The sequence below is a fragment of the Sciurus carolinensis genome, chromosome 2, assembly GCF_902686445.1.
Source record: "Sciurus carolinensis chromosome 2, mSciCar1.2, whole genome shotgun sequence".
Taxonomy (NCBI): domain Eukaryota; kingdom Metazoa; phylum Chordata; class Mammalia; order Rodentia; family Sciuridae; genus Sciurus; species Sciurus carolinensis.
The window spans coordinates 110417915-110442396 of NC_062214.1; the positions used below are offsets into that span (position 1 = coordinate 110417915).

The 24482-nt window shown below is 46.9% G+C and overlaps 1 protein-coding gene across 1 annotated transcript; it reads left to right on the forward strand.

Annotated features, from left to right (window-relative positions):
• The first annotated feature begins 1803 nt into the window (after window positions 1-1803).
• On the forward strand, window positions 1804-23361 carry Pla2g4d (phospholipase A2 group IVD). Its single transcript, XM_047542388.1, has 20 exons — window positions 1804-1866; window positions 5666-5738; window positions 5927-6063; window positions 6518-6649; window positions 7756-7796; window positions 8155-8197; window positions 9539-9602; window positions 9984-10120; window positions 11097-11207; window positions 11335-11372; window positions 11544-11679; window positions 12027-12163; window positions 13628-13850; window positions 19652-19769; window positions 20143-20280; window positions 20519-20626; window positions 20770-20964; window positions 21231-21397; window positions 22002-22188; window positions 23124-23361. Exons 1-20 carry the CDS (start codon window positions 1822-1824, stop codon window positions 23348-23350), a joined length of 2457 nt encoding a protein of 818 aa, XP_047398344.1. The 5' UTR covers window positions 1804-1821; the 3' UTR covers window positions 23351-23361.
• Window positions 23362-24482: the final 1121 nt, after the last annotated feature.

The following is a 24482-nucleotide window of genomic DNA, read 5'->3' on the forward strand; positions in this document are numbered from 1 at the left end:
TTGTCTTGTCCTGGCCTGGTCCTTCTGGACATAGTCCCTATTCACAAACCCTATTCATAGCCCTTGCAGGGCCTGTGTGGACAGACCTTCAGGATTTAAGCCTAAGATCAACAACTTGGGTCTCAACCAAGTTAAATCCTAAGCCTTACAATGTAATACATGGGAAACTGCTATGGGCAGAGTAGGCAAGGTTGATTTATTGAGCAGTGTTTTTCAATCTTCTTGTAGTCATAAAACTCTTTTTGAGAATCTGATGAAAGTTATAGACTGCTGTCTAGTCAGGTGGTCACGTCTACGGAATGCTCTTTTTTCTTTATGGTACTAGAGATTAAACCCAGGGATACTCTACCACTGAGCTACATCCTCAGCCCTTTTAAAAATATTTTTATTTTCAGACAGTGTATCTCTAAATTTGTTAGAACCTCACTAAGTTGCTGAGGCTGGCATGGAACTTGCGACCTTCCTTCCTCAGCCTCCTGAATTGCTCGGATTACAGGCGTGCACCACCATACCTGGCTCTACTGGACACTTGAAGAGAAGCCAGGACACCCCTGAGAATAAGCTGTGTTTGTGGTTTTCTCCATTTTACATTTATGTTTTTATTCAATTTTACATCTGGCTCATGAGAATTAGAAATATTTCCTGTTCATTCAGTTTTCCCTTGTTCATAAGCATTCTCAATTTCCTGTTTTGACTGATTCTGTAAGAATACATTTTAGGTTCACTTGTAATAATTTAGTATTATTTCAGTTTTGTTTGCCTTGCAAAGCAAATCATTATTGTTCAATTCTATGATGAATTGGCAATAAAATAACTGAACTTTTATCATTTCAAGAGAACACTTAGTGCAATGTGCATACTAAATAAACAAATAAGTGTCAGGCATGGTGGTGGGAGGCAGAGGCAGGAGGACCACAGGTTCAAAGTCAGCCTCAGCAACTTATTGAGGCTGTAAGTAACATAGTGAGATCCTGTCTCTAAATAAAACATAAAAAGGACAGTGGTTTAGTGCCCCAGGATCAATTCCTGTACCAAATAAATAAATAAATAAATAAACAGCTAAGTGACTTCACACAGTTTTCCTGTAAAATATAACCTGAGAGTCTTCTGATTGGTCCCTTTTCCCTTTCTCTATTAAAAAGTCTGCTGCCGAATTCTAGTAGAAATCCCTTAAACTCCAAGGATGTGCTGAATCAGAGGGCATGGGATGGAGTAGGGGGTAAAGGACCTGTGTGGTCAGAGGTGTCCAGACCCCTCTGCCACTCTCTGGAGTCTACTCAGGAACAGGTGACAAGGATGTCCTCCCACAGGGCTGACCACTGCAACTGCACTTATTATTGTAGCTTGGATTCCTGGCTTCACAGGGCTATCAATGTATTCTGGTCTCTTGTCTGGTTTCATGTGCTCAACCCAACTCCCCTGGTAGTTTGTCTGGCTCAGATGGGGCAGGGTTTCCTTGGCTCTTCCTCCTACCCCATCCTCTGCCCTTGGCCTCAGGGTAGCCAACCTCCTACCACTTCTCCTGGGACTTGACTGCCTGCCCCTGGCTGCATCTGTGCTGATGTTCCACCCATAGGACCTGGTGCCCTGCCAGAGATTTCTGGAGATGCTGGTTGGCCCAGCCTCTTGGGGAAGAAAAGAAGGTGCTGGGCTGACAAAGTGACCTAGGGGTGGAGTCCCATCCTGTTTATAGGATTGTGGCACTCCTGGGGCTGGCAGATTCACAGTTGGAGCCATTTCACTGGGATAGTCCCCAACACTCAGCTAAGGAGTCCACATCTTGGCAGGGGCTGGGCCTGGAGTGGAGTTGAAAGGATTGGCATGGAGATCCTGTCACCTGAAGGACCACCTGGCCATCCTCACCAGGTAATGGTGTTTGCAGAGCCTATGGGCACCAGTCAAACAGGGCCTGGGGTCATAGTGCATTCTGAAACCAGGGTGGCTCTGGTCTCTGCATAGACTAAGGCAGAGAAGGTGAGGGTGTCTGTGCTTGGGGATGTGGAGTGGGTGGGTATGTGAGCAGCACCATAGAAGCAGAGGCCTGGTCAGCAGAGCCTCCCTTCTCTACCATGAGTGACCAGGCAACAGTACCATTGACCCCTTTTCTTCCTCCTCCCAAAGGCACATGCCCCACATCAGAGAACAGTGGTTGCATGTTACAAGGGCTACCAGGCCCAGAGCCCACTGCCTTAGGCCAATGGACTTCCCACAACTGACTGGGGCCCTTGGATCACCCTGTGTGTCTCAGAATCTCAAGGAACCCAAATCCCCATCCACTGCTGATTATTTACTGGGCCCAAGAACTGGGAGGTTACAGGAGGCCAAAGAGACCTATAGACTGCTTGCTCGGCCCCTGCCATGTGCTTCCCCTCAGCCTAGATTGCTCATCCTTTGCCAGGGACCAAGGCCAAAAGAAATGACTCCTCAGGTCTTCCCTGGTACCCCAAACAGGGATTATAATGGAAGCTAAGTGTGTCAAGGTCATTGTCTAAAAGTCCTTCCTTTCCAGACCCTGATGGACTGCTTCTCACCTTGGTCCTGAGACCCAGGATTGAGTTGTATCTAGACAAGCAGCTCCTGACTGGTACTCCTGGGAAAGACTTGGTCAGTGAAGCCTGGACTCAAGGAATTCTTGGGAAGATAGGGAGGGAACCCTATCATTGAAGGACAATATCCATTGCTCCAGCCTGAGGTCAGGAGGATCCATCCCCAAGTCATGCATCAGTGGAAATATTCTTATAGGGGTTCAGGGAGAACCCAAGGCTTCAGCATGGGAGGACCCAGTAAGCCCTGATTTCATCACTATTTCCCATCAGGAGCCCCATGTCTCAGAACAGTCAGCTGTGGAAGTTTTTGAAATACCACCCTTCCAGCTCATCTCCCTGAAGAAGGTTGTGCAGTCTCCCCCTGCCTGCTCTGAGTCCAGCCCTAGGGCTAAAAGCAAAAGCCTGTAGACTACGGGATTTAGGAGTCTGACTTTGCTCTACACCTGGGAAGCACCTTGCTTCTGGCTGGTGTTCCTAGGACTGGGCCCTAAAACCAGGTCCTCAACACCCAGCCTGTAAGCCCTGGTGGCAGGCGAGATCCAGGCACAGCTTCACTGTTCTCTTTCCTGGAATGAGGGCCTGGAACCTGCCCAGGTGGCAGCAGCTTGGCTGTCAGGGAAGGCTGGATACCAGGAACTTGTTCTGGGACATGCCTCTGTGTGGTCTGGGAGAGTGAGTTCAGCCTGACTCAGGAAGGTACAGGGCCCAAGGCTCTGCCCATAGCGTCCATCCTTCTCTCTCCAGCCTCCTTCACCGTCACTGAGGGACAACAGTTGAAAAGGACAGTGCTGCTCATTCTCTGTTCTTAACAAAGACTTAGGATTATGGTCACAGATATTCTGTACCCCAGTCTACAAGGGATCAACCACTCAAGCTCCCTTGGGGTGCAACATTACCATGGACAGGGACCAGTGCTGAGCCTCTCATGAAACTTCCCGGCAAACATGGCCCCTGAGCCTTTCTAGGGAGGACCAGTCATTACAATTACTGTCACAATTTAGCAGTGGTCACAGAGATGAAGGAAGTTGGAGCTTCACCCTAGGAAAAATAACCTATTGGGGTGTGGGGGCTTTCTGAGGTTGAGAGGCTTAGTGACTAGAAGGAGAAATGGACAAGGATACTAAAATTGGGGATGGTGACTATTTGGAAATCAAGCAAAGGGGACACTTCTCAGTGGCTCCAAATAGCTTTAGAGCACCCAAAGGCTGTGAACTTGTGGAATTTTGGCTGGCTGAAGGAGCTGGGGAGTGAGGCCTGGCTACCTCTGTCCTTCCTCTGTGTTGGAGTTGCAGCATTAAAACTCAACACCCTGCAGGGCCCCAGGATCATCCCAGTCATCACCTTCTCTGTGGCAGGCAGATAAAGGATGGAACCAGGTGTCTAAAAGTCATTAAAACCCTTCCAGTTACACCTTTGCCTTAAACAAGTTGAAATGTTGCTGATGTCACTGGAGTTAATCCCCAAGAAGACAGAAACGAATCTACCTTGCTGGGAGGATCACATGTGCTCTGCTGAAATGACAGAGACACTCAGCATGGAGTGGGAGAGGGAAGATGCAGGGCAGGGCCAGAGTCAGGAGTTGCTCTGCTGCAGCCCATCGTCCTTTATGGCTGTCTGTGGGAAGTGAATAGTCAGGTCTCCACGGCACAGAGCTAGCCCACAGCTGGCAGCATCTGTGCAGGGATCAGTTCCTACGGGCATGGAGAACTTCCAGTTACTTGCAGGAAGTGGGGTCAGTCATGTAACACAGTCAGGAACCAGCTTTGGTTTCTCCACACCATTGTTTCCCCACCACACAATGCCACCTGTTCTTATTCTAGCACCATGCTGCCTCTGTCTTCCTTGGGTGGGAACAGAGTGGGTGGGAGTGAAGAGATAAGGGTCATCCTTACTCAGTGTGGATCTACCCTGGTGGCAGAGCCCACAGAGTGGCAGGAGTCTTAGCTTGGGATTTTCTTGACATGGGGAACATCAGTGGGTTCTTTTTCAGGGCTGCCATATTGCATGTCTCCAGGGCTTACCATTTCATATGCCTCCATGTGAGTGGTACCCATTGAGGTCCTACCACCTTGGTCGGGCATAGCTGCTGGGTTAGACAATACACATTCCCCTGGGCAGGTGATGCCCATTTCTGATAAGAACCTTCCCTGTGCAGCCTCTTCCTGTTGGGGTCATACACTGCAGTGGGGGTCCTCTTGGGCAGGTTCCTTATTAGGATGATGCAAGGCCAATGACCTTCCTTGGGGTCAGCCCACAGTCTTGCCAGGCCTGTTTGAATTACCTCAAATTGTGAGGCCTTACTATCAGAAGTGTGTGCAGGGTGCTCAGAAAAAGTCAGGAGGCTAGACACCAGGATGAAGAAGCTTGAGATCCCCTGAATCCTAGCAGTGTCAGCCTCAGCCATACCCTCTGCCTTCTGCTTTTCTTCCTGTCACCTGTTCACTGCTTATCTTCTCTGCCCCACCATATTCTGCCCAGTTTCTTCTCCCTTATCACTTGGGTATATCTTAGGCCCCATGTGGCCTCCTGATCATCATACACAATGACCCTTTACCCACAACACCTACTGCTCACTGTGCCTGAGGCTCCTGGAGTTGCCTAATTCATGCCCAAGAAAGGACAGATAGGCTGAGATCCTTGTTAGTCCCAGTGGATTTCAAAAGCCACCGGGCTCTGGGGTCTCAGCCTCCTTTGAGAAATGGGCCCAATTTCTGTCCAGAGGGCTAAGGGCAGGATGCTGGGAAGCAGGTCATATTCTTCACCAAAGGACTATCTTCCATGGGAGCTCTGTGTGTGGCTTACTCCCAACTGTTCAGTGAAGTGACCGCTCCTTGGCCCTCAGTTCCTTGCTTTGTCCTCTACACTTGAAATCCTGATCCTAAGGGAAGAAAGGATTCCACAAACAGTCCCCAGGGTAGTCTGCCATTCCCTGAATGCCACAATCCAGAACCATTAGCTTGAGGACAGTGGTAGACAAAGGTGGCAGCCTGCCAATATCACCAAGTATGGCAAGATTGGTGGGAATGTGTCTGTAGCCAGGGACTTGGGCAGCACAGCAGCTCCAGGTATGGGTAATAGAATGAGCAGGAGAGATTCAGTAGTTTGATATTTCTTTCCAGGGAGAAGCCTCAGCCTGTTGGCAGCTCACTGTGACCATCCTGGAGGCTCGGAGGCTGCACGGGAATGACCTGTGTAAGTAACTCTCCTGGGCTCCCGAGGGTGCAGGGAGGATGGGACCCCTTGAGAAAGGACCAGGCAAGTGCCTAAGGGTTGGGCTGAGCAGTCCACAGCAGCCACTGGGGTCTTGGTGGGAATTTGGCAAGGCCCCTGGAAAAGGATGTGAGGGTTTTTTTCTACTGATGGTTCTCTTGACATTGCAGTGAGTGAGGTAGACCCATATGTGATCCTGCAGATGTCAACCACTCCTGGAACAAAGTTCAAGACCAAAACAGTCACCAACTCCAGTCATCCTGTATGGAATGAGACCTTCAGTTTCCTTATCCAGAGTCAGGTCAAGGTAAAGGCCATGGTACCCCTGGTCAGTCACTTGCAGGCAGGCCAGACCCCTCCTCCTCCAGGGAGGGTTCTTGGGGTAGAACATACGTCCTCCGGAGTGCATGCAGAGAAACTCTGGGGGGATGGCGTCTTCGCGCCCCGGCTGTACTGCACATGAGAGAATGTGTGAACAAATGAACACAGTCCTTCCACCCCCAGCTACAGGACAAACCTCTACCAAGCTGCTGATCCCCTCTAAGTTCATCCATGTACACCTCATGGAACCAGCAGCAGAATGGGGACAAATTTCCTTGATAGAATTTTATTTTATTTTTTGTAAAAACAAAGATTAGGAGGGGGAAATTAGGAACTTTGCTGGATTTCCTTGTACTTCTTTTAAGTTTTACAGTTCTATGTGAGCTCTTGGTGCTTTGAGTAGATAATATGCTAAATTATTCTTTTGGGTCCCTCCCTAGAATGTTCTAGAGTTGAGCATCTGTGATGAAGACTTAATTACAAAGGATGACATCTGCTTCAAGATTTTTTATGATGTCTCAGAAGTCCTCCCTGGCAAACTGCTCAGGAAAACCTTCTTCCTGGATCCCCAGGTGGGTGGGAGGTCTGGATGAGATCCACTTCTTCCAGTTCCAGGCTGAGGAAGTTGTTCAATTTCTCCCATCTGAGGAATGTAGCTAGGTTGAACTCATCCACGGAAAAATGTAAACCTCTCCCAGAGATATTTGCATTTTAATAGAAAAGGAACTGGCTTAGTGTGCAATTGCAGATTGAATCACTCAAGCAGGAGCTTTAGTCATCTGAGAGGAAGTTTTGGGAGATGGAGAACTTGCTACATCCCTCAAAACACAGCTCAGTGCAACCACCTCAGGGCAGTGTGGGCTCCATCACTTCTGCTCATAGGGCCCAAGGCCTGCTCTGTGAAGGTCCTGGGGCTCTTCCTGCTGCAGGCTGGGGAAGAGAAGGACAGTGTTCTGGGGCCTCCTCAAGAGGAAGAAGAATTGAGGCCTGGACATTTTCAAGCCTCCTTCGGTTGTGCTCCTTGTCTTCCTCTTCAGCCTGGCCCAGAGCTTGGGGTCCCAGAAGGGAATGAGACCGGTTCTATAGACTCACTAGTTGTAGGTCATGTGGGTAAGGAACCCTTCTTGCCCTATCCTCAGTTTCCTCATTTGTAAATTGGAAATAATTGTAAAAGAGTAACTGTGGTCCATGTTATGCCTTGCTGCTCTGCCACAGCAACTTAGTTTTAAAATGGACTTGTTTCTTTCTTTCCCTCTTTCCCTGCTTCTGCAGTATCGCTCCCCCTCCATAATCTCAGGGGAAACAGGATTACCTTTTTTCCCCATACTAGGCAGTTTTCTGTTCTTGAGTATACACCCACCATAGGAATGAAGTAATCCAGACTTTGGGGATGATTATCTCCTAAATTAACAAGTGAATTACGACTCCCAACAGAGAACACGTGGAATAGAATCACCTCTTTAAAAGTCCCCTGTTTCTGCTGATGGGTAGAATCACAGCCTTTGGGACAGGAGTCCCCCATGCTTCTCCTTTTTCTCAAAACCGTGTCCTCATTACTGAATTGGCATCAGGGACAAGGACTGAGCTTTCAGCAACAAAAGCATGCTCCTTTTAGAGACTGCTCGAGATGACTGTCAACTGTAAATGTTCATGATTTGCTCATCCTCTTTGATTTCAGGGACGGGAAGAGCTGGATGTGGAGTTCCTGATGGAAAAAATGTAAGTGATATCCCCAGGGAGTGGCTGAGGACCCCTCTACTCAGGGAAATGGCCCTGACCCAGGCCCCACGGATCTGTCTATCCCAGGCTATTCCTTATCTCCTCAATCCTGCCAAAGTGGTCCTAGAGTCCTGAGAACAAGAAGCCCACATTTCCCTTAGCCTGCTCTCTCCCTCTCACCTTCCATTCTGCAAAGGCCTCTCTCCCTCACCCCAAATCTTAGCCAGGATTTAAGAGCCTGCAGCATCACCCTGGGAGAACTCACCTGCGTGGGAATCTCAGCAGCCAGGGGGCAGGTCAATGCAGGATGCCTTTGTCTTTGCAAGACCAGACTCTAAATGGTTTGATTTTTTTCTAGATCCGGCTTTCCAGAAAATCTCATCACCAACAATGTTCTTGTGGTAACCACCTTCCCCAGGCTTAGGGAAGACACCCCAGAGCAGGGGGCAGGGTGCCTGGGCTGTGGCTGAGAAGGGTCAAGGCAGGGACAGGACTTGTGGTAGACCATCCCCAGCTTCCCAGCCAGGTGAACTCCTGGGTACCTGGGGCTTGGGGATCCTGGAGCTAAAGGGCACATGGAGAGAGGGGAGGTGGACTCTGCTGAGAAGAGGTTCTGGTCCAAAATTGAATGACTGAGGGATTGTTTGGAAATTTTTAGGTACTTTCTGAAGGTGTTTAGTTGTGTAATGAGCTCCATGTTCTTAGGGACGGACTCAGAATTCTTCCCTGGAAGTCATAGTAAAGTCCTGTAAGCCAGGACCACCTTCAGGTTGTCAATACTGAGGTCACTGAGGTTCAGAGGGAGTTTCCAGTGTAGCGTGCTTCCAACCTAAGCAATCAGGGCAGGACCAAGTGTTCAGTTAACTCCTCCTTGGGATCTGGAGGTTCCTGGTCAGCTCTTTAAGCAGCAAGCTCATGAGGCTGCAGTGGACAGGAAGGGCCACAAGGTGGCGAGTGCCTCATGTGAGAAGCTCTCTGCCCTGTGTCCTCAGCCCCACATACTGAAAAGGAATTGGGAGCTAAAGGCCTAGGTGGGTCAGAGAAGGTGTCTTAGCACAAAATCTAAGGAGGCTCTTACCCTCAAAGATGTGCAAGTGCCAGTTTGATGAACTGGATTACTCTTTTAAAGAATATACATTAAAATGGAGTCATACCCATGACAGCTGCCCTTTCTATGGGGCACCAGAGGCCAACAGTGTGTTGGTAAATTCAGCAGTTCTACGGAGAGGGCCAATGCCAAGGGTGGGCAGGGCCATTGCCAGGGTCCTTAACAGAGAAAATGTCAAGGCAAGTCCCTTAAGTGATGACAGGAGGCATTCTAGTCACTACTGTGTTCAGTGTTTCTCTATCACCCCACTCATCATCCTGGTGTGTGACCTATGTCTGTACACGCTATTTATAAGTCATTGTAGTGGAAGACACCCACCAGGTCGAGGCTGCAGAGAAACAGAAGAAGGACCTGTACCTGGGAGCTGGGGGCTTTCAGAAATTCCAGAAGTTCTGTAAAGTCAGGAGAGCTGGGGTCGGGGTGGAGATGGGGTCCTCCAGCTGCTGTGGAACTTCAGGCTGAGCAGTTGCAACAGATCTGAGATGGAGTGAAGGATTCCTGTGTCCAGGCTCATTCTGAACCCCACTTCTTATTAGTGTGTATTGGATTTAGGACAGTGGGGTTCAGAGGGTTGAGGTTGAGGGGGCCTCAGTTTACCCTGCAGAGCCTCTACCTATGATGTGGTCTGCCCCAGGCCCGAGAGCTGTCATGCCTGGATGTCTGCCTGGACAGAGCGGGAAGAACAGCACTGACAGCAGGTGAGACCTGCTCAGAACCAGGTCTGAACTCACCTGGAACATGGCGGGTGTCAGAGGGGCAGAAAAAGGCTTCTGGGAGAACTGCAGAGGGCAGGAGTTGAGCAAGGGTCAAGCTTGCCTCTCCCTTCTTGACCACATGAGGGCAGCATGTCTCCTCTGGGCAGGAGGAGCCACTGACCTGAAGAAGACCGTGTCACAGGATGTGGGAATCCCATGGGGGTTGTGAGGCCCAGCAGGCTAGAGAGAGCCCTTTTCAGAATACTGCTTACCACGGTCCAGCCTCCTGGACTTCGCCATGCCCAACCAGTGTTGTTGGTTTCCCAAGTCCCAGCTGGGTTCCTGGCTCTTGTTCCGCTTATGCTAACTGCTCACTCTTCCCAGGGCAGGACAAACTGGAACTGGAGCTGGGGCTGAAGGGGTCATATGAAGACACACAGACATCCACCCTGGACACAGCCGCTGCCTTCCGCTTCCACTACCTGGCATCCCAAGATGCAGAGCTGAGTGGGCACCTGAGGGTGGGTCTCCACTTTCCGACTCTCCTGCCAACTCCAGCCTTTAGCCAGCTCCAGCTATTCCTGGCTTTCCTCCTGCCAACACCAGGCCCCCTGTGACCTTGTTAGCCTTTCCCAGTTAGGGACACCACCCTTGGAAGACAGGGAGGATTTGCAGGGGCTGGAACAGCTACACCTTGTCAGTCTTTGAAGCTTCTGAGGAATTATCCAATGATGCTCTTAGAATAAAACTTGATGTCTGTGTCCACAAGGCCCTGCACAGCCTAACCCCTCCCCACCTCTGCTGTCTCAGTTTGTTCCATGTTCCCTTTGTTCATGATAGTCCAGCCATGCCTGTTTCCGCTTCCTTTTCCAACACGCCACATGCTTTCCCTCTTTTCCTCTGGTTCCAGCCAAGGCTGCCCCCTGCACCTTCTTTATATCTCAGCTCAAATTGCACCTCCTCAGAGGATCGCTCCCTGACTCCCCACTGCAAACAGACCCCACCTTTGGTTACTTCATCATATCACACTGCTTATGTCCTTTACAACACTCATTAACATCAGTTTATTGCCCATTTCTTTATAAATTTGTAAATTTGATTCAGTGAGATCAATGCTTTTGCACTAAATGTTAGCCATGATGATGGTGACAATGATGATGATGATGATGATGATGATGATGATTTGGTACTGGGGATTGAACCCAGGGGAGCTTAACCAATGAGCCACATCCACAGTCCTTTTTATTTTTTATTTTGAGACAGGGTCTTGCTAAGTTATTGAGACTGACCTCAAACTTGTGATCCTCCTGCCTTAGCCTCCCAAGTCACTGGGATTACAGGCATGTGCCTCCACAGCTAGCCATGATTAGTTTATAATTATTAGTAATCATAATTGTTACTAGTTTTATATTATCGGGGGGGACTGGGACTGTCTTGTTCATAGTCTAGATGCTCAGGATTTGTCAAATGAACAAATGAATGAATATTTCCCTCCAGAGTTCCAGAAACAGTGGCTGGAATTCAGACAACTCAGCTGGGCACTTTACTGTGCCCCTGAGGTCCCTGACCACAGGGAAACAGATGACCATCGATATTCCTGCTACAAATGTAAGTGGCCTCAGCTGGATGGGAAATGCCAATTGGATGAAGATGAAGGAACCCAAGCCCCAGGGGAATACCCTGTCTGACTCAGGACCTGGGACATTCTGAGCAGGGTCTCTTGCTTTGATTTCAGGCTCCAGGAGTGAGGCTGCAGCTCAAGGCAGATAGCTGGTGAGGGGCATTCAAATCTGTGGGGGCAGTAAGTGGTGGGCAGGGGAGGGGAATGCTCTGGTTCTTGGGGTTGGAGCAGGGAGGTTATTTGGCAACTCATTGTGGAGATAGTCAATCAGTAACTGAGCCATGCATGGTGTCCCCTGACCCCTGGATCCTCCACTGCTCCAGCCCTAAGGAACTGGCCGTTCGCCTGGGCTTCGATCTGTGTGCGGAGGAACAGGCCTTCCTGAGCAGGAGGAAGCAAGTGGTGGCCAAGGCCCTGAAGCAGGCCCTGCAGTTGGATAGAGACCTGAAGGAGGATGAGGTCTGGGGTTGCAGGAGAGATGTGGGTACAGACACTCCAACTGGCCTTAAAGCGGTATCGATTCCTATGCCCTCTACAGATACTCCAGGCACTGGAGAATGGATAATGGGGGTTTGTGGGGAGATGTGGGCTATATGTAAGTGTCAGGGTTCTTGCTCCCTTTGGGGGCTCTGACCTGGGCTGAAAGCTGTCCTTTCTTTGGTAAGGGTTTGCCCTAGCTCTAACCCTGACTCCAGAGTCACAATATCCGCTCCCTGGAGGCAGGAAGCAGGATGGACTCCTGGGTAAGAAAGGAGGCAACTCATCCTTGCTCTTGTTAAATTGGTCTGTATCTGTATGTGTTCCAGGTCCCTGTTGTGGGTATCATGGCTGAAGGAGGAGGGGCCCGGGCCATGACTTCCCTCTATGGCCACCTCTTGGCCCTGCAGAAGCTGGGTCTCCTGGACTGTGTGACCTACTTCAGTGGCATCTCAGGCGCTACATGGTGAGGGTGATGGGGGCTGGAGCAGCAGAGGTGGCCAGGTCTCAGAGGGAGGTTGAGTGGATGCTAGGAGTCTTTATATGAGGATGTCAAGTGGGTATGAGCAGTATGATCATCAGTGGTAAGACATGATGGGGATCACGCAGCTTTTTCAAAAGGTGGAGACAGATGTATCCAGAAGTGCTGCCCTGGGAGGGGTGATGCAGGAGGCCCCTTCCCAGATGTTACCAAGGAACTGGGAGGTTGCTGGTGCAGAAGGAGCTGGGTTTGATCTCAGTAACTCCACATACAGGTTTGGGCAACCTTGAGCAACTTCTTTCCTCTGATTCTTAGTTGGCTTATCTCCAAAATGGGTGTGTATATGCCATAGAATTAGAATAGACAGCCACGTCAAACATTTAACCTAATGCTTGACACATACCAGGAGCTCCAAGTTGGTGGATCTTTTTAAAATTTCATAGTTATTATCTTGGTTAACGCACACACTTTTTGAGGTAGTTTCTCTTCTTGCTCATATATGATATAGATAAGGAAACTGAAGTTGAGATGCTGATTTACCTAAAGATGGCATTGTCTCCCTACCCCCTCATCCTGCTTATGATGTTAAAGGTTCACCCCCTTGAGTCTCATGGAAATACGATTTTAAGGAGTAAAATAGAAATAAACCTCAGATAAATTTAGGTGACAGCTGTTAAAAGCAAATTTTGAAAGGACTTGAAGTCAACTCCATGAAGGTGGGAGTAGGGCTTAGTGCTGACCAACATGGTAGTCACTAGCCATATGTGGTTATTGATCTCTTAAAATGTGGCTAGTCCAAGTTGGGATGTGTTGGACTGGGGATGTAGCTCAGTGGCAGAAACTTTGCCTCACATGAGACAGGCCCTTTGTTTAATCCCCAGTACCACAAAAACAAAAAGCAAAATTTGGATATGTTATAAATATAAAATATATAGTGAATTTTGAAGACTTAGCTTGAAAAAAAACAAATTACATAAGTAACTTATCAATAATCAACATTACATGTTGAAATGATACTTTTTGGATATATTGAATCATTAAAATTAATTTTTACTGGTTTCTTTATACTCTTTTAGTGTGAATACTTGGAAATTTAAAACTACCTATGGGTTGGAGTGTGGCTCATTGGTAGAGTGCTTATTTAGCAAGTGTGAGACTCTGGGCTCCATAGTCAGCCAGCTCTATACCAAAAAAAAAAAAAAAAAAAAAAAAAACTGGAAAGAAAGAAAAAGGAAAAAGAAAGAAGAAAATTAATGTACATATAACTCATATCATATTAATATTCATCATCACTGATCTAGATGAAGAGAAAGCCCTGACATACATTTTCTAAACAGGCAGATCCTTGTCAACAGGAGCCAGGTGCTGGGAGTAGATGAAGGGTGGGAAGGAGGAACTACAGCACCCCGTTCTGGGTTTCAGCATCGTCCTGCCTCCTTGTTCTCCCAGGACAATGGCCCACCTGTACTCAGATCCTGAGTGGTCACAGAGGGACCTCGAGGGACCCATCAGTCACGCCAGGGAGCATCTGGCTAAGAGCAAGCTGGAGGCCTTCTCCCCAGAGTGCCTGGCGAGCTATCGCAGGGAGCTGCAGCTGCGGGCTGAGCAGGGCCACCCCACAACAGTTGTGGACCTGTGGGCCCTGGTGCTGGAGTCCATGCTGCATGGCCAGGTAGAGCACCTGCCCAGATGGGGCAGAGTGGGTATGGGCATTTCTTAAAGAATCTGGGAACTGTTGGTGTCTGTCCAACTTTGGTATGTCACCTTTCTGAGTTAGGCTTTTCTTCAATTAACTGCCATGTAGCAGAAATTTCTGGACCTCCCACGATCTGGGGATCAGTCCAGGTCAGTTAAGCAAACAAAGCTTTTGCATGGTTTGAGACAGTTAGATTTCTATAATCACTTTTATTTATTTATACTGCAATATGGAATGTTATTGTTCTTCCTCATCTTCAGATAGTCTTAAAAGCACAGACTTCCCTGGGATCTAATTTAAGTGTATTTTACTTGTCGTGTATCATTAGGCAAATTACTTAACCTCTCTAATCATCTGTACAGCGAAGACGAAAATAGTATTTTCCTCTTGGGTGTGTTGTGAGCACTCAATGGCATCTTGGCATAGAGTAAGCAATAAAGGGTTAGCTGTTATATGCCTTTACTATTATCCTAACAACATCAAGACAATGCTGAGCATATAAATTTTGGACCACAATGTTTCTTCCAGGAGAGTTTAATAAATGAACTGCTGGATCTTACATGAATTGATATAATTTTTAAAATTTAATTATTCTTTCACATTATTGTTTTATCATATACAATTATCTGAAAAAGTTTCAAAAGGATTAGAAACAACTAAAAGACAAAAAGCATCTTTTAACATGCAAAACAAAAAGTAAACTGGTTGGGGGTTCTACTCAGTGTAGAGCCTGTGCTTTAGCATGCACAAGGCCTTTGGGATCAGTCACCAGCACCACAGAAGAAAAGGGAACTCTCAGTGGCTTGGGAGGCTGAGGCAGGAGGATCACGAATTCAAAACCAGCCTCCGCAAAAGTGAGGTGCTAAGCAATTCAGTGAGACCCTGTCTCTAAATAAAATACAAAATAGGACTGGAGATGTGGTTCAGTGGTCGAGTGCCCCTGAGTTCAATCTCTGGTACCAAAAAAAAAAAAAAAAGGGAACTGTCAAGGATATTAAAGAAGGAAATGAAGTCACTTAAATTTTTCTTTAAATTTTATTCTCTGTGGCAAGCACAGTGTTACTTAGAAACTACAAACAGTTCTTACTTTTATTATTTTTAAACATATTTAGTATTCAAATATCAATATTTATTATTTGTCTTCACAACTAAGAAAATGAATCAAGTACAAAAACAATATAATGAATATGCATGACCTCACCAACCAACCAAAGAAATGAAATGCTATAGATAGAGTTGAAGCCTCCATATGCCCTCCCCTGTCCCATTTCTTTCCCACACCATCACATGCATATCTATAGCCTGTACACTTTAGTCTATTTTCTATCACATATAATTACATATATTTAATATACCTATGTTATGCATACTTTTATTACATATAATTTTAATACATACCCTTAAGAAAAACACATTATTTGAGTGAACAACTGTATACAAGAATCCTTATACAGATATATTAGAGATTCTCTAAGCCTCTAAGATACATATCCAGCAGTTGAACTATAGAGCCATTGAGTCTATACATCTTCAACTCTCCTAGCTCTGCTAAATTGTTCTCCAAAGTAGTGGTTTTAATTCATAGCCTCACAATCTGTGTGCATTAGTTCCTTTTTCTCTACATCTTCTGCAGACTGATTTTTTTTTAATCTATGGGTAAGAAAACAAACTTCATTGTAGTTTTTCATTTGCTTGATTTTTAGTGAGATATCATATTTTCAAGTCTATTTATCATCTGGGTTCCTCTTCCATGAATTGTCTCCTAAAATACTTTTCTAAATTTCTATTTTTTAATATCATTTTTTAGAAATTCTTTTTATATTCTAGATATTAATATTCTTGTACCATTCCTTTTTTGGTACTGGGGATTGAACCCAGGGACATTTTACCACTGAGTCACATTCCCAGTCCTTTTTATTTTATTTTGAGACAGGGTCTCGCTAAGTTACTGAGGGTCTCACTAAGTTGCCCAGACTGACCTAGAACTTGTGATCCTCCTGCCTCAGAGTCCCAAGTTGCTAGGATTACAGGCATGTGCCATCATTCCTGGCATTATATAAGTTTTGAAGAATTCAGTTTGAAGGTGCTGTGTTTTACTGACTGACTTTTCTGCCTGCTGGCAATGACTAGTTACCATAGTGGGGAGAAGCTTGTTATAACAGTTCACTTTACAAGATGCCAGGAAATTTAGTTTGATTCCAGGCTAAACAAAGGATTTCTACTTAATTACCACTTCATCCTCTAGTAATGACTTAATGCATGATTTTATGTATAAGATTTATAGTAATTTTCAAAAAGACAAACTAAATTCATTTTTTTACTGTTCACAAGAGTAAAGTCTTGTGGCATTATTGACCATGTAGATATATTTTTATAATGAGCACCTATGCTGTTTTAAAATTTTGTCCCAATATACAGGTTTTTCAATTTATATTTTTCCTTTTTTCTTAGCTCTCATGTCTTACCTCTTAATGATAATTTATTATACTATATTTTTGTTTGTTTGTTTGTTTGTTTTGGTACTGGGGATCAAACCCAGGGGTACTTTACCACTGAGACATATTCCAGCCCATTTTATTTTTTATTTTGAGATAGGGTCTCACTAAGTTGCTTAGGGCCTCACTAAATTGCTGAGGTTAGCCTCAAAATTTGTAATCCCCTGCCCCAGCTTCCTGAGTTGCTGGGATTATAGATATGTACCACCAGACCCAGTCATTATGTGATTCTTAAAATAATCTTTTATTCAGATAATTTTAGTGTTGATTTCTAATTTTTACAAGTCTTAGGTAAAGACAGGTATTTATTGCCTCTATGAAATACTAAAGTATAAGAAGTCATTGTGAAATATCAGAAAATATAACTCCTTTTAAGACAAATCCCAATTTCATTAATATCAAGTATTATTAGGGAAGTATTATACCCTGAAACATTACTCAGAATGAATTTCTCAGTCTACTTATGTCTATAATATTCGTTCAGTTTTTATAAAAACCCACTTACAAAATGTACTAGTTATGCTGAAGGTGTAGCTCAGTAGTAGAGTGCTTGCCAGGGATGTGCAAAGCCAGGTTTTGATACCTAGCACCATACTACACCACACACACACACACACACACACACACACACAAACACACAAACACACGTACCAGTTATATACCAGTGCTTTGCAAAGTACTTCTTCGTGTGTGTGTGTAAGTGTGTGTGTGTGTGTGTGGTATTAGGTATTGAATTCAGGGGTACTCTACCACTTTTCATCTCCAGCCCTTTTCATCTTTTATTTTGAGACAGAGTTGCTTGGGCCTTACCAAATTGCTGAGATTGTCTTTGAACTTGTGATCCTCCTGCCTCAGCCTCCAGAGTTGCTGGGATTACAGGCGTGTGCCACTACTCAAACCTCTTTCGAATTTTTTTCTTTAATTTTTTGCTGGCAAGTCCTGAACTGCTTAGAAGCTCCTTACCATTCCATAGGAGAAACTCCTAGTTTTTCTCTTATCCTTTCCTGAGTGAACAAGTTTTTACATATTTTTCTGCAACACTAAACAAAAGATTTTACATACACTTTGGTCTACTATGTACATTGCCTGAACAAGATCAACACATCGCCAACACTGTACCAAGCACCAACATATCCAGTGGGTACCTTGAGTTGTCAGAATGTTGTTCTGCAGCATTGAGTATACTTACTTGGAAACTGGAGGGTTAGAGACTGAAAATCCTATGCAGTTTAGTTGTGAACTATCACAGTGTATCCTTGAGGTTGTTTCAGTAGGCGTAAGGGTTGCTCATCCTTTCTCAAAACTTTCCCCAGGGCAGAAATTGTGAAACTGTAATAAAAGGCTAAATTTTTTCCTCATTATACTTATCAAAAGAGAACAGACAGGATTGCTAAATAAAAAGACATTAAGCTGGGCATGGAGGTGCACACCTGAAATCCCAGCAACTCAGGAGGTTGAGGTAGGGGTATCTAAAGTTTAAGGTCAGTCTCAAAAACTTAGTAAGATGTAGCTCAGTAGTAAAGCACCCCCGGGTTGAATCCCAGGTACCATAAATAAATAAATAAATAGAGAGATAGACAAATATTGAAGCTGGTATGGTGATACACAGCTGGAACCTCAGCTATTCAGGAGGCTAAGGCAGGAGGATTGAAAGTTGGAGGTCACCCTGGGAAACTTAGTAAGACCCTGTCTTTTTTTAAAATAAAATTTAAAAAAAGATTGGGGATGTAGCTCAGTGATAGAGCACTTTCCTTGCATGTATAAGGCTCTGAGTTCAATTCCCAGCACCACACACACACACACACAAAGACTTTGAAAAGGGAAATTACTGGTGTCACATGCAGCACTGACCTGTTGAGATAACATCACCTGTGGCAGGGGCTCAGGCCCTGTTTGGGGATTGTTCTGCAGTTTCCCTCTAGAACTCAAGTTATATTGGCTGCCACTGAAGAAATGGGGGAAAGATGCATGAGTTGACACCTGAGTGCTCTTGTCAAGTGACAGAAGGACTTCCAGGGAGGATGAAAGACACTGCTTGTCTAGATTTTTGCCACTGTTATGGAAAGGAGACTTCTTATTGGGTAGGCTGGGCTAGACTCCTGGGACTCACATCTTGATGATTTTCAGAATCTCTTGGGGAGTTTTAAAAAAATGTTTAGTTGTCAATGGACCTTTATTTTTACTTGTTTATATATGGTGCTGAGGGTCGAACCCAGTGACTCATACGTGCTAGGCAAGCACTCTATCACTGAGCCACAACCCCAGGCCCCTTAGGGAGTTTTTTAAAAAAGACAAATTTCAAAGTGACTTCTGATAGACTTATTCTCAGTAGAGGCCCAGCAAGCTATAAATTTAACCTCTTCTGTTAGTAAATCTGGAGATAAGGGCTGATGTGGCAAGTTGGGAGCTCCTTAGGACTCAATACCCTTCTGCCTTGAAGAGCCTAAGACAGGCATGGTGAGTACTACTCTGTCCTGAACAGCCCAGGGCCAGCAAAACCCCAGTCTCAGCAGTGGCAGCACCATCCTTGCCAAGGCAGGGCTCTGGGAAGCTGTCATCACTCACCTTTCACCTTGAGGGAACTTGAGAGGAGCCCTGTGCACACCTCTAAATAGAATGTGAACTTTCTGTGTCCCTAGAACTCAGGGAGGCTTTGTGGGGGCTCCCCCTAAAGGCAAGTCATCGTCTTTGCCATCAAAAACAGAGCTTGACATTTTATTAAAGAGAGAATTAGAAACAGATGGCAGGAATAAACCACAGGGAACAACCTCATACAAATATAGCAGGAAAGAAGGAGGAGGATGAGAGGGAGGCAGGAAGGCCAGGAAAGTATTTGAAGGAGGCTGAAACTTGAACCCTAAAAGGGGCAGTAAGTGCCCTGGCATAACTCAGTGTGTACTAAAAGGGGATTGTGGTGTGTTTTCTGGAAAGCAATGTGTGCATGCATACGTGTGTGTGTCTTTATGTTGGTATCCACTTCCACTCCACCCATAGATTCATAAAGACCAGGAGGTAAAGGGCGTGGGAGACACACCTTTGGCACTGTAGTCTTTGGGAATGGCCCTCCCTCAAGATAGGTAGTACAAAACCTGCAGAGCCCTTCATGGCCACCCTGCATGTAGGCCTGGTGAGAACATGGGAGCATAAGTGAGAACTGGCTGCACATACCCACTACACCCCCCAAAACCCAGCCTGTGTTCCTGTCCTGCCCCTGTCCTGGTAGAGTTGCTGCTTCCATGGTGCTCCCACCCTCATTTGGGTCCTCATGTCCTCCAATCCCAGGTGATGGATCAGAAGCTGTCAGGACAGAGAGTCGCACTGGAGCGGGGTCAAAACCCTCTGCCCCTCTACTTAAGCCTCAATGTCAAAGAGAATAATCTGGATACCCTCGACTTCAAGGGTAGAGTCCTATTCACCCCATCCTCCAACACACACCCTCCCCAAATCCTCTGCACCCTGAGAGTCCCCAGAGAATTCAATCTGGAAACTCCTGTGCAGATTGCCCAAACTTCTGAAAAGGGTGGTGGTGCTGGTAGGCCCAGGAGCTGCCTGGGGTGCTCCCTGCCCTTGTTGAGGGTGGTGTTTGAACATGCAGATGGAGTAGGGTGGGGCTGGTCAGCCCAGGAGCCTGCATTCCTCACATTTGCTGAGTTGATGTCCGACAGGAGGAAGGCTGAGGCCTGCCAAAGGGCAGTATTTTTGACCCTTGGCAGAACTTGGCCTCCCCTAACCCACTCACCTCACATTCCTGCCTCTCCTTCCTGCCACATTAGAGTGGGTTGAGTTCTCCCCCTATGAGGTTGGGTTCCTGAAGTATGGAGGCTTTGTCCCTCCTGAGCTCTTTGGCTCCAAGTTCTTCATGGGGCAACTGATGAAGAGGCTTCCTGAGTCCCAGATCTGCTTTCTGGAAGGTAAGAAGTGGTCACTCTACTAGGCCTCTTCCTGGACATTATTCCTGCAGCTCAGGTCTGGACAAAGTCCCAGGGTGAGGGGCAGGGGTTGGGCAGTTGGGAAGATCCATTGGAAGGAAAGCCTTCTTCCAGCTCCCATTTTTTGTCAGCACTCAAGGGTGGGAACCACTGGCTTCCAGGTGGAAAAGACAGGACACTGGGGCCTGAGAGCTGACTTCTTTGTGGGTTTGGTCTTCAGGTATCTGGAGCAACATTTTTTCCCTAAACTTGCTGGACACCTGGTATGACCTCACCTGCTCTGGGGGAGATTGGAAACAGCACATTAAGGACAAGATCCAGAACCTAGGTAGGAGAGGGGATACTGAGGGGAGCCCATGATGAGGCTGCTTCCCATTATATACTGGTTGACGGGGTAGGGTGTGTGAGGGGAAGAAGGGCTGGACTTTTCCAGGCCCCTTATTGGAGTAATGTTTGTTCCTCTGGATGCAGAGAAGGCAACTGTGGCCTCCACTGCAACCTCCTCATGGATGGAGTCTTCCTGGCTGAAGCCTGGAACAGCACTGGCCCAGGCATTTAAGGGTTTCCTGACTGACAGACCCCTCCACCAGTGTGGCGCCAACTTCCTACATGGCCTGCAGCTGCACCAGGACTATTGCAACCAGAAAGACTTCTCCATCTGGGCAGGTAAGGGCCGCCATTTGTTCCATAACAATGTTGGACTCCTGGATGAGGATGAACCATGGCTATTGACTGGAAGATGCTTGGGGGTCACAGCATTCATTTCTGGTCTGTAATCTGGAGAAGATCACATTGGGAGGTCTCGGGGAAAGGCTGGGGTGGCATGTGCAGGGAGTGACACCAGAGATAAGGAAGGGACGTGGAGGTGAACATTGTAGGTGGGCTACTGTGGCAGGGTGGCTGCTTCTGACTGTCCCTACCTCTCCCACCAGACTGCCAACTAGACTCCACCCCCAGTCGACTGACTCCCCAGGAACCCCAGCTCTGCCTTGTGGACCCGGGCTACTTCATCAACACCAGCTGTCCCTCCATGCTCCGGCCCGGTCGCAAGATGGACCTCATACTCTCCTTCAACTACTCCCTAAACTCACCCTTTGAGGTGCCTCTGGTTGCCCCCTGGGGATCCCAGACCATCTGTCCAACTGGGCCAAGATCTAGGGGCAAGCAGCAAGGCCACTGAGCTACTGCCCCACACCTCCTGCATAAGGGAGGGAGAGGTAGCAACCTGTAGCCCACAAATCCTTCGCGGGTCCTCAGTGGGGAAGGGCCATGGTGGTGATAGGGTCCTGAGCTCCCAGGACAACTGCAGGTTAAACATCACCACACCTGCCCCAAAGAAGAACTGCTGAACAGAGCTGAGAGGAGACCCTAGGCATCTCCACATCCAGCCCCACCTCCCCTAGGGACTTGGTAATGCTGGAATGCATATATAGGTTACCTACTGAAGCCCTCTAGACTCTGGAACTTGAATAATCTAGCAGTAGCAATCCAAATGGAGGTGGAAGGTGCTGGGTCTACACCCCACCTAAGATCTGAACCCCTAGAATCCTCAGACTCTCTTCGAGTCACATGCAGCTTAGCTGGGCCATAAGCAAGACAGAACCAGATTGATGTCTGGATGCCGAGGGAGTAAGTTGGGGCTGGAACCAGACTAGCACATCATAGAGCACTGATGTGGGTGGGTGGGTTCTCTGCTACTCCAGGCGCTGCAGCAGACTGAGCTGTACTGCAGGGCTCGGGGGCTGCCCTTCCCCCATGTGGAGCTCAGCCCTGAGGACCAACACCAGCCGAAGGAGTGTCACCTCTTCTCAGATCCCACCTGCCCCGAGGCCCCTGTCTTGCTGCACTTCCCGCTGGTCAACATCTCCTTCAAGGACCACTCGGCCCCTGGTGAGGCTGCCCCTCCTCTACCAGCCAGGCAGCCTGGACCCTGGAGGCCCTGCCCCAGCCTCTCCCCAGTCACCCATGCAGAGGGAAGAAAGTCTACCCTGAAAAGGCTCAAAGTCTTAAACAGGCATCTTTGGCCTTGGTGGCTGATGCCACATCCCAGCAGCATCCTGATGTCACTGTGGAGGTGTCCTCATGGTCATGACCCCCAGCTCCTTTAGCCTGCTCCTTCCCCAAGTACCCCTGATACCCCTGAGTTCCTCTAGTCCTGCTCTTGGCAGTAGTGGGGGTGGGCACAGGTCACTTGGCATGTTTATTATGCTGGGTAGCCCAGGCTAGAGCCCTTTCTCAGGAAGCTGGTCTTCTTAAGGGTCCCCAAATCAAAACCCTTATCCTCCTTCTTATTTTCTCCTCCCACCAACTTGTCAGAATTTATTTCCTCTGGGTGGGAAAACCTAATTTCTGTCTCAATGAGTTACACCCAAACTTTTAGTTCCCACTGTAATTCCAAATCTTCCAGCTTTATTCTTAATATGGTCAGCCCACATCTTGGAATTCTAGGGAAATTTTCTCTCCCAACAAAGGCTGGTTCTTACAAAGCCAAAGCTCTCTTCCTTACCACCATTTTTTAACCCAGTTGACTCTCATTCTGGCTATTTCCACCTTACCCAGAAGCAATGTAGAGCAATACTGTGGAGCTGGCTGAATAGTGGAATAAGTGTCAAAATGCTATAGGAATTTGGGAGCAGAAAACTTCTCATACCTTGAAAAATAATATTCTACCACTCACATTGACTTTTTTTGGGCAAAGGGAATGGAGAACTGAGAGAAAAGCAAGCGCCCTTTCTGTGGGGTGCAACCTTCCCCTGTGCTCTGTTCGAGGCCTAGTCCTAGCCATCTGTGGAAGCCTCTGGTCCTTTTCTCCTACCCCTGGTCAGGTGTCCAGCGCAGCCCTGCAGAGCTCCCAGCTGGCCAAGTGGATGTCACTAGGGACACGTCCCCCTATGCCCTGTACAACATGACCTACAAGGAGGAAGACTTCGATCGTCTGCTGAGGCTCAGTGACTACAATGTGCAAAACAGCCAGGCTGCCATCCTGCAGGCCCTGAAGACCGCTCTGAAGCGCAGGGTCCCTGAGACCAGGCCTTCAGGGGCACAGATATAAGGTTGCTCAGGAACCCCAAGATCCTAAGGCTGTATTAGGGGCTGGGAACTTAACCCAGTTTGCAGCTGGGCACAACCACAGCTCCCTGGCTGAAGTTTCCAGCTCTCCCAGGCTTGGGCTACCGCACAGCTGGTCCTGCTGCTCAGGATGGGCTGTACCCCATCCCTGTTTCTCTCTTATCTCACAGTTAGCTCAAGAGGTGGTAGAAAGAAACTCTGCCAGGCCAGTGTGTAGAGCAGCTGGTCATACCAGACAAGCTTTCACAAGTAGTTACTTTCATGCCTGAGCAGGGTGGATTTGGGGTGGCCTTAGGTACCAGGAATCACACATACACACCCGCCCCTCCTGTTCAGTATAAAGTCTTGCACTTATTTAAACTTATTCCTAAGTATGTTATTCTTTTTGATGATATTACAAATAAAACTGTTTACTTCATTTCCTTTTTAGATTGTGCATTGCTATTTTATAGAAGCACACATTTTTGTATATTGATTTTGTATTCCATAATCCTGCTGAACTTGCTTCTTAGCTCTAAAACTTTTTGTGTATTCCTTAAAACTTTCCATGTCATCTGCAAATGGAAATGGTTTCACTTCTTCTTTTCTGATCTGAATGCCTTTTATTTCTTTTTTTCTTACCTAATTAACTACCCAGAGTAGACCCTCCGGCAATGTTGAATGGACATGGCAGGAACAGACATTTTTTTTTTTGTTGTTTTTTGTTTTTTCCTGATATGGGATGAAGGCATTAACTCTTTCACCATTAGCCGTGGGTTTTTCTTACAAACACTTTATCAGGTTGAGAACTTTCTCTTCTATTTCTAATTTGTTGAGTAATTTTTTTTTAATTATGAGAGGGTATCAAATTTTATCAAGTGTGTGTCTGTTTTTTATGTGTGTGTCTGTTGAGATAACCATGTGGGTTTTGTCTTGTATTCTATTAATGTATTTTGCATTAATTGATTTTGGGATGTTAAACCACCCTTGCATTCCTGGGACAAATCTCACTGTGTCATGGCATATAACCCTTTATATGTTTTGCTGGCACACTTCTTATCTTCCACTTTCAAAGGTACACACACACACATAACTGTGCCTGCCCAGGCCTCAGATGGGGTCACAGGAGAGCTTAG

Coding starts and splice junctions, on each gene's coding strand:
- Pla2g4d (XM_047542388.1), top strand. CDS start 1,822: ATGGAGATCCTGTCACCTGAAGGACCACCTGGCCATCCTCACCAG. Junction 19,770..20,142: donor GGATACCCTCGACTTCAAGG/GTAGAGTCCTAT, acceptor CTGCCACATTAG/AGTGGGTTGAGTTCTCCCCC. Junction 20,627..20,769: donor GGACAAGATCCAGAACCTAG/GTAGGAGAGGGG, acceptor CTCTGGATGCAG/AGAAGGCAACTGTGGCCTCC.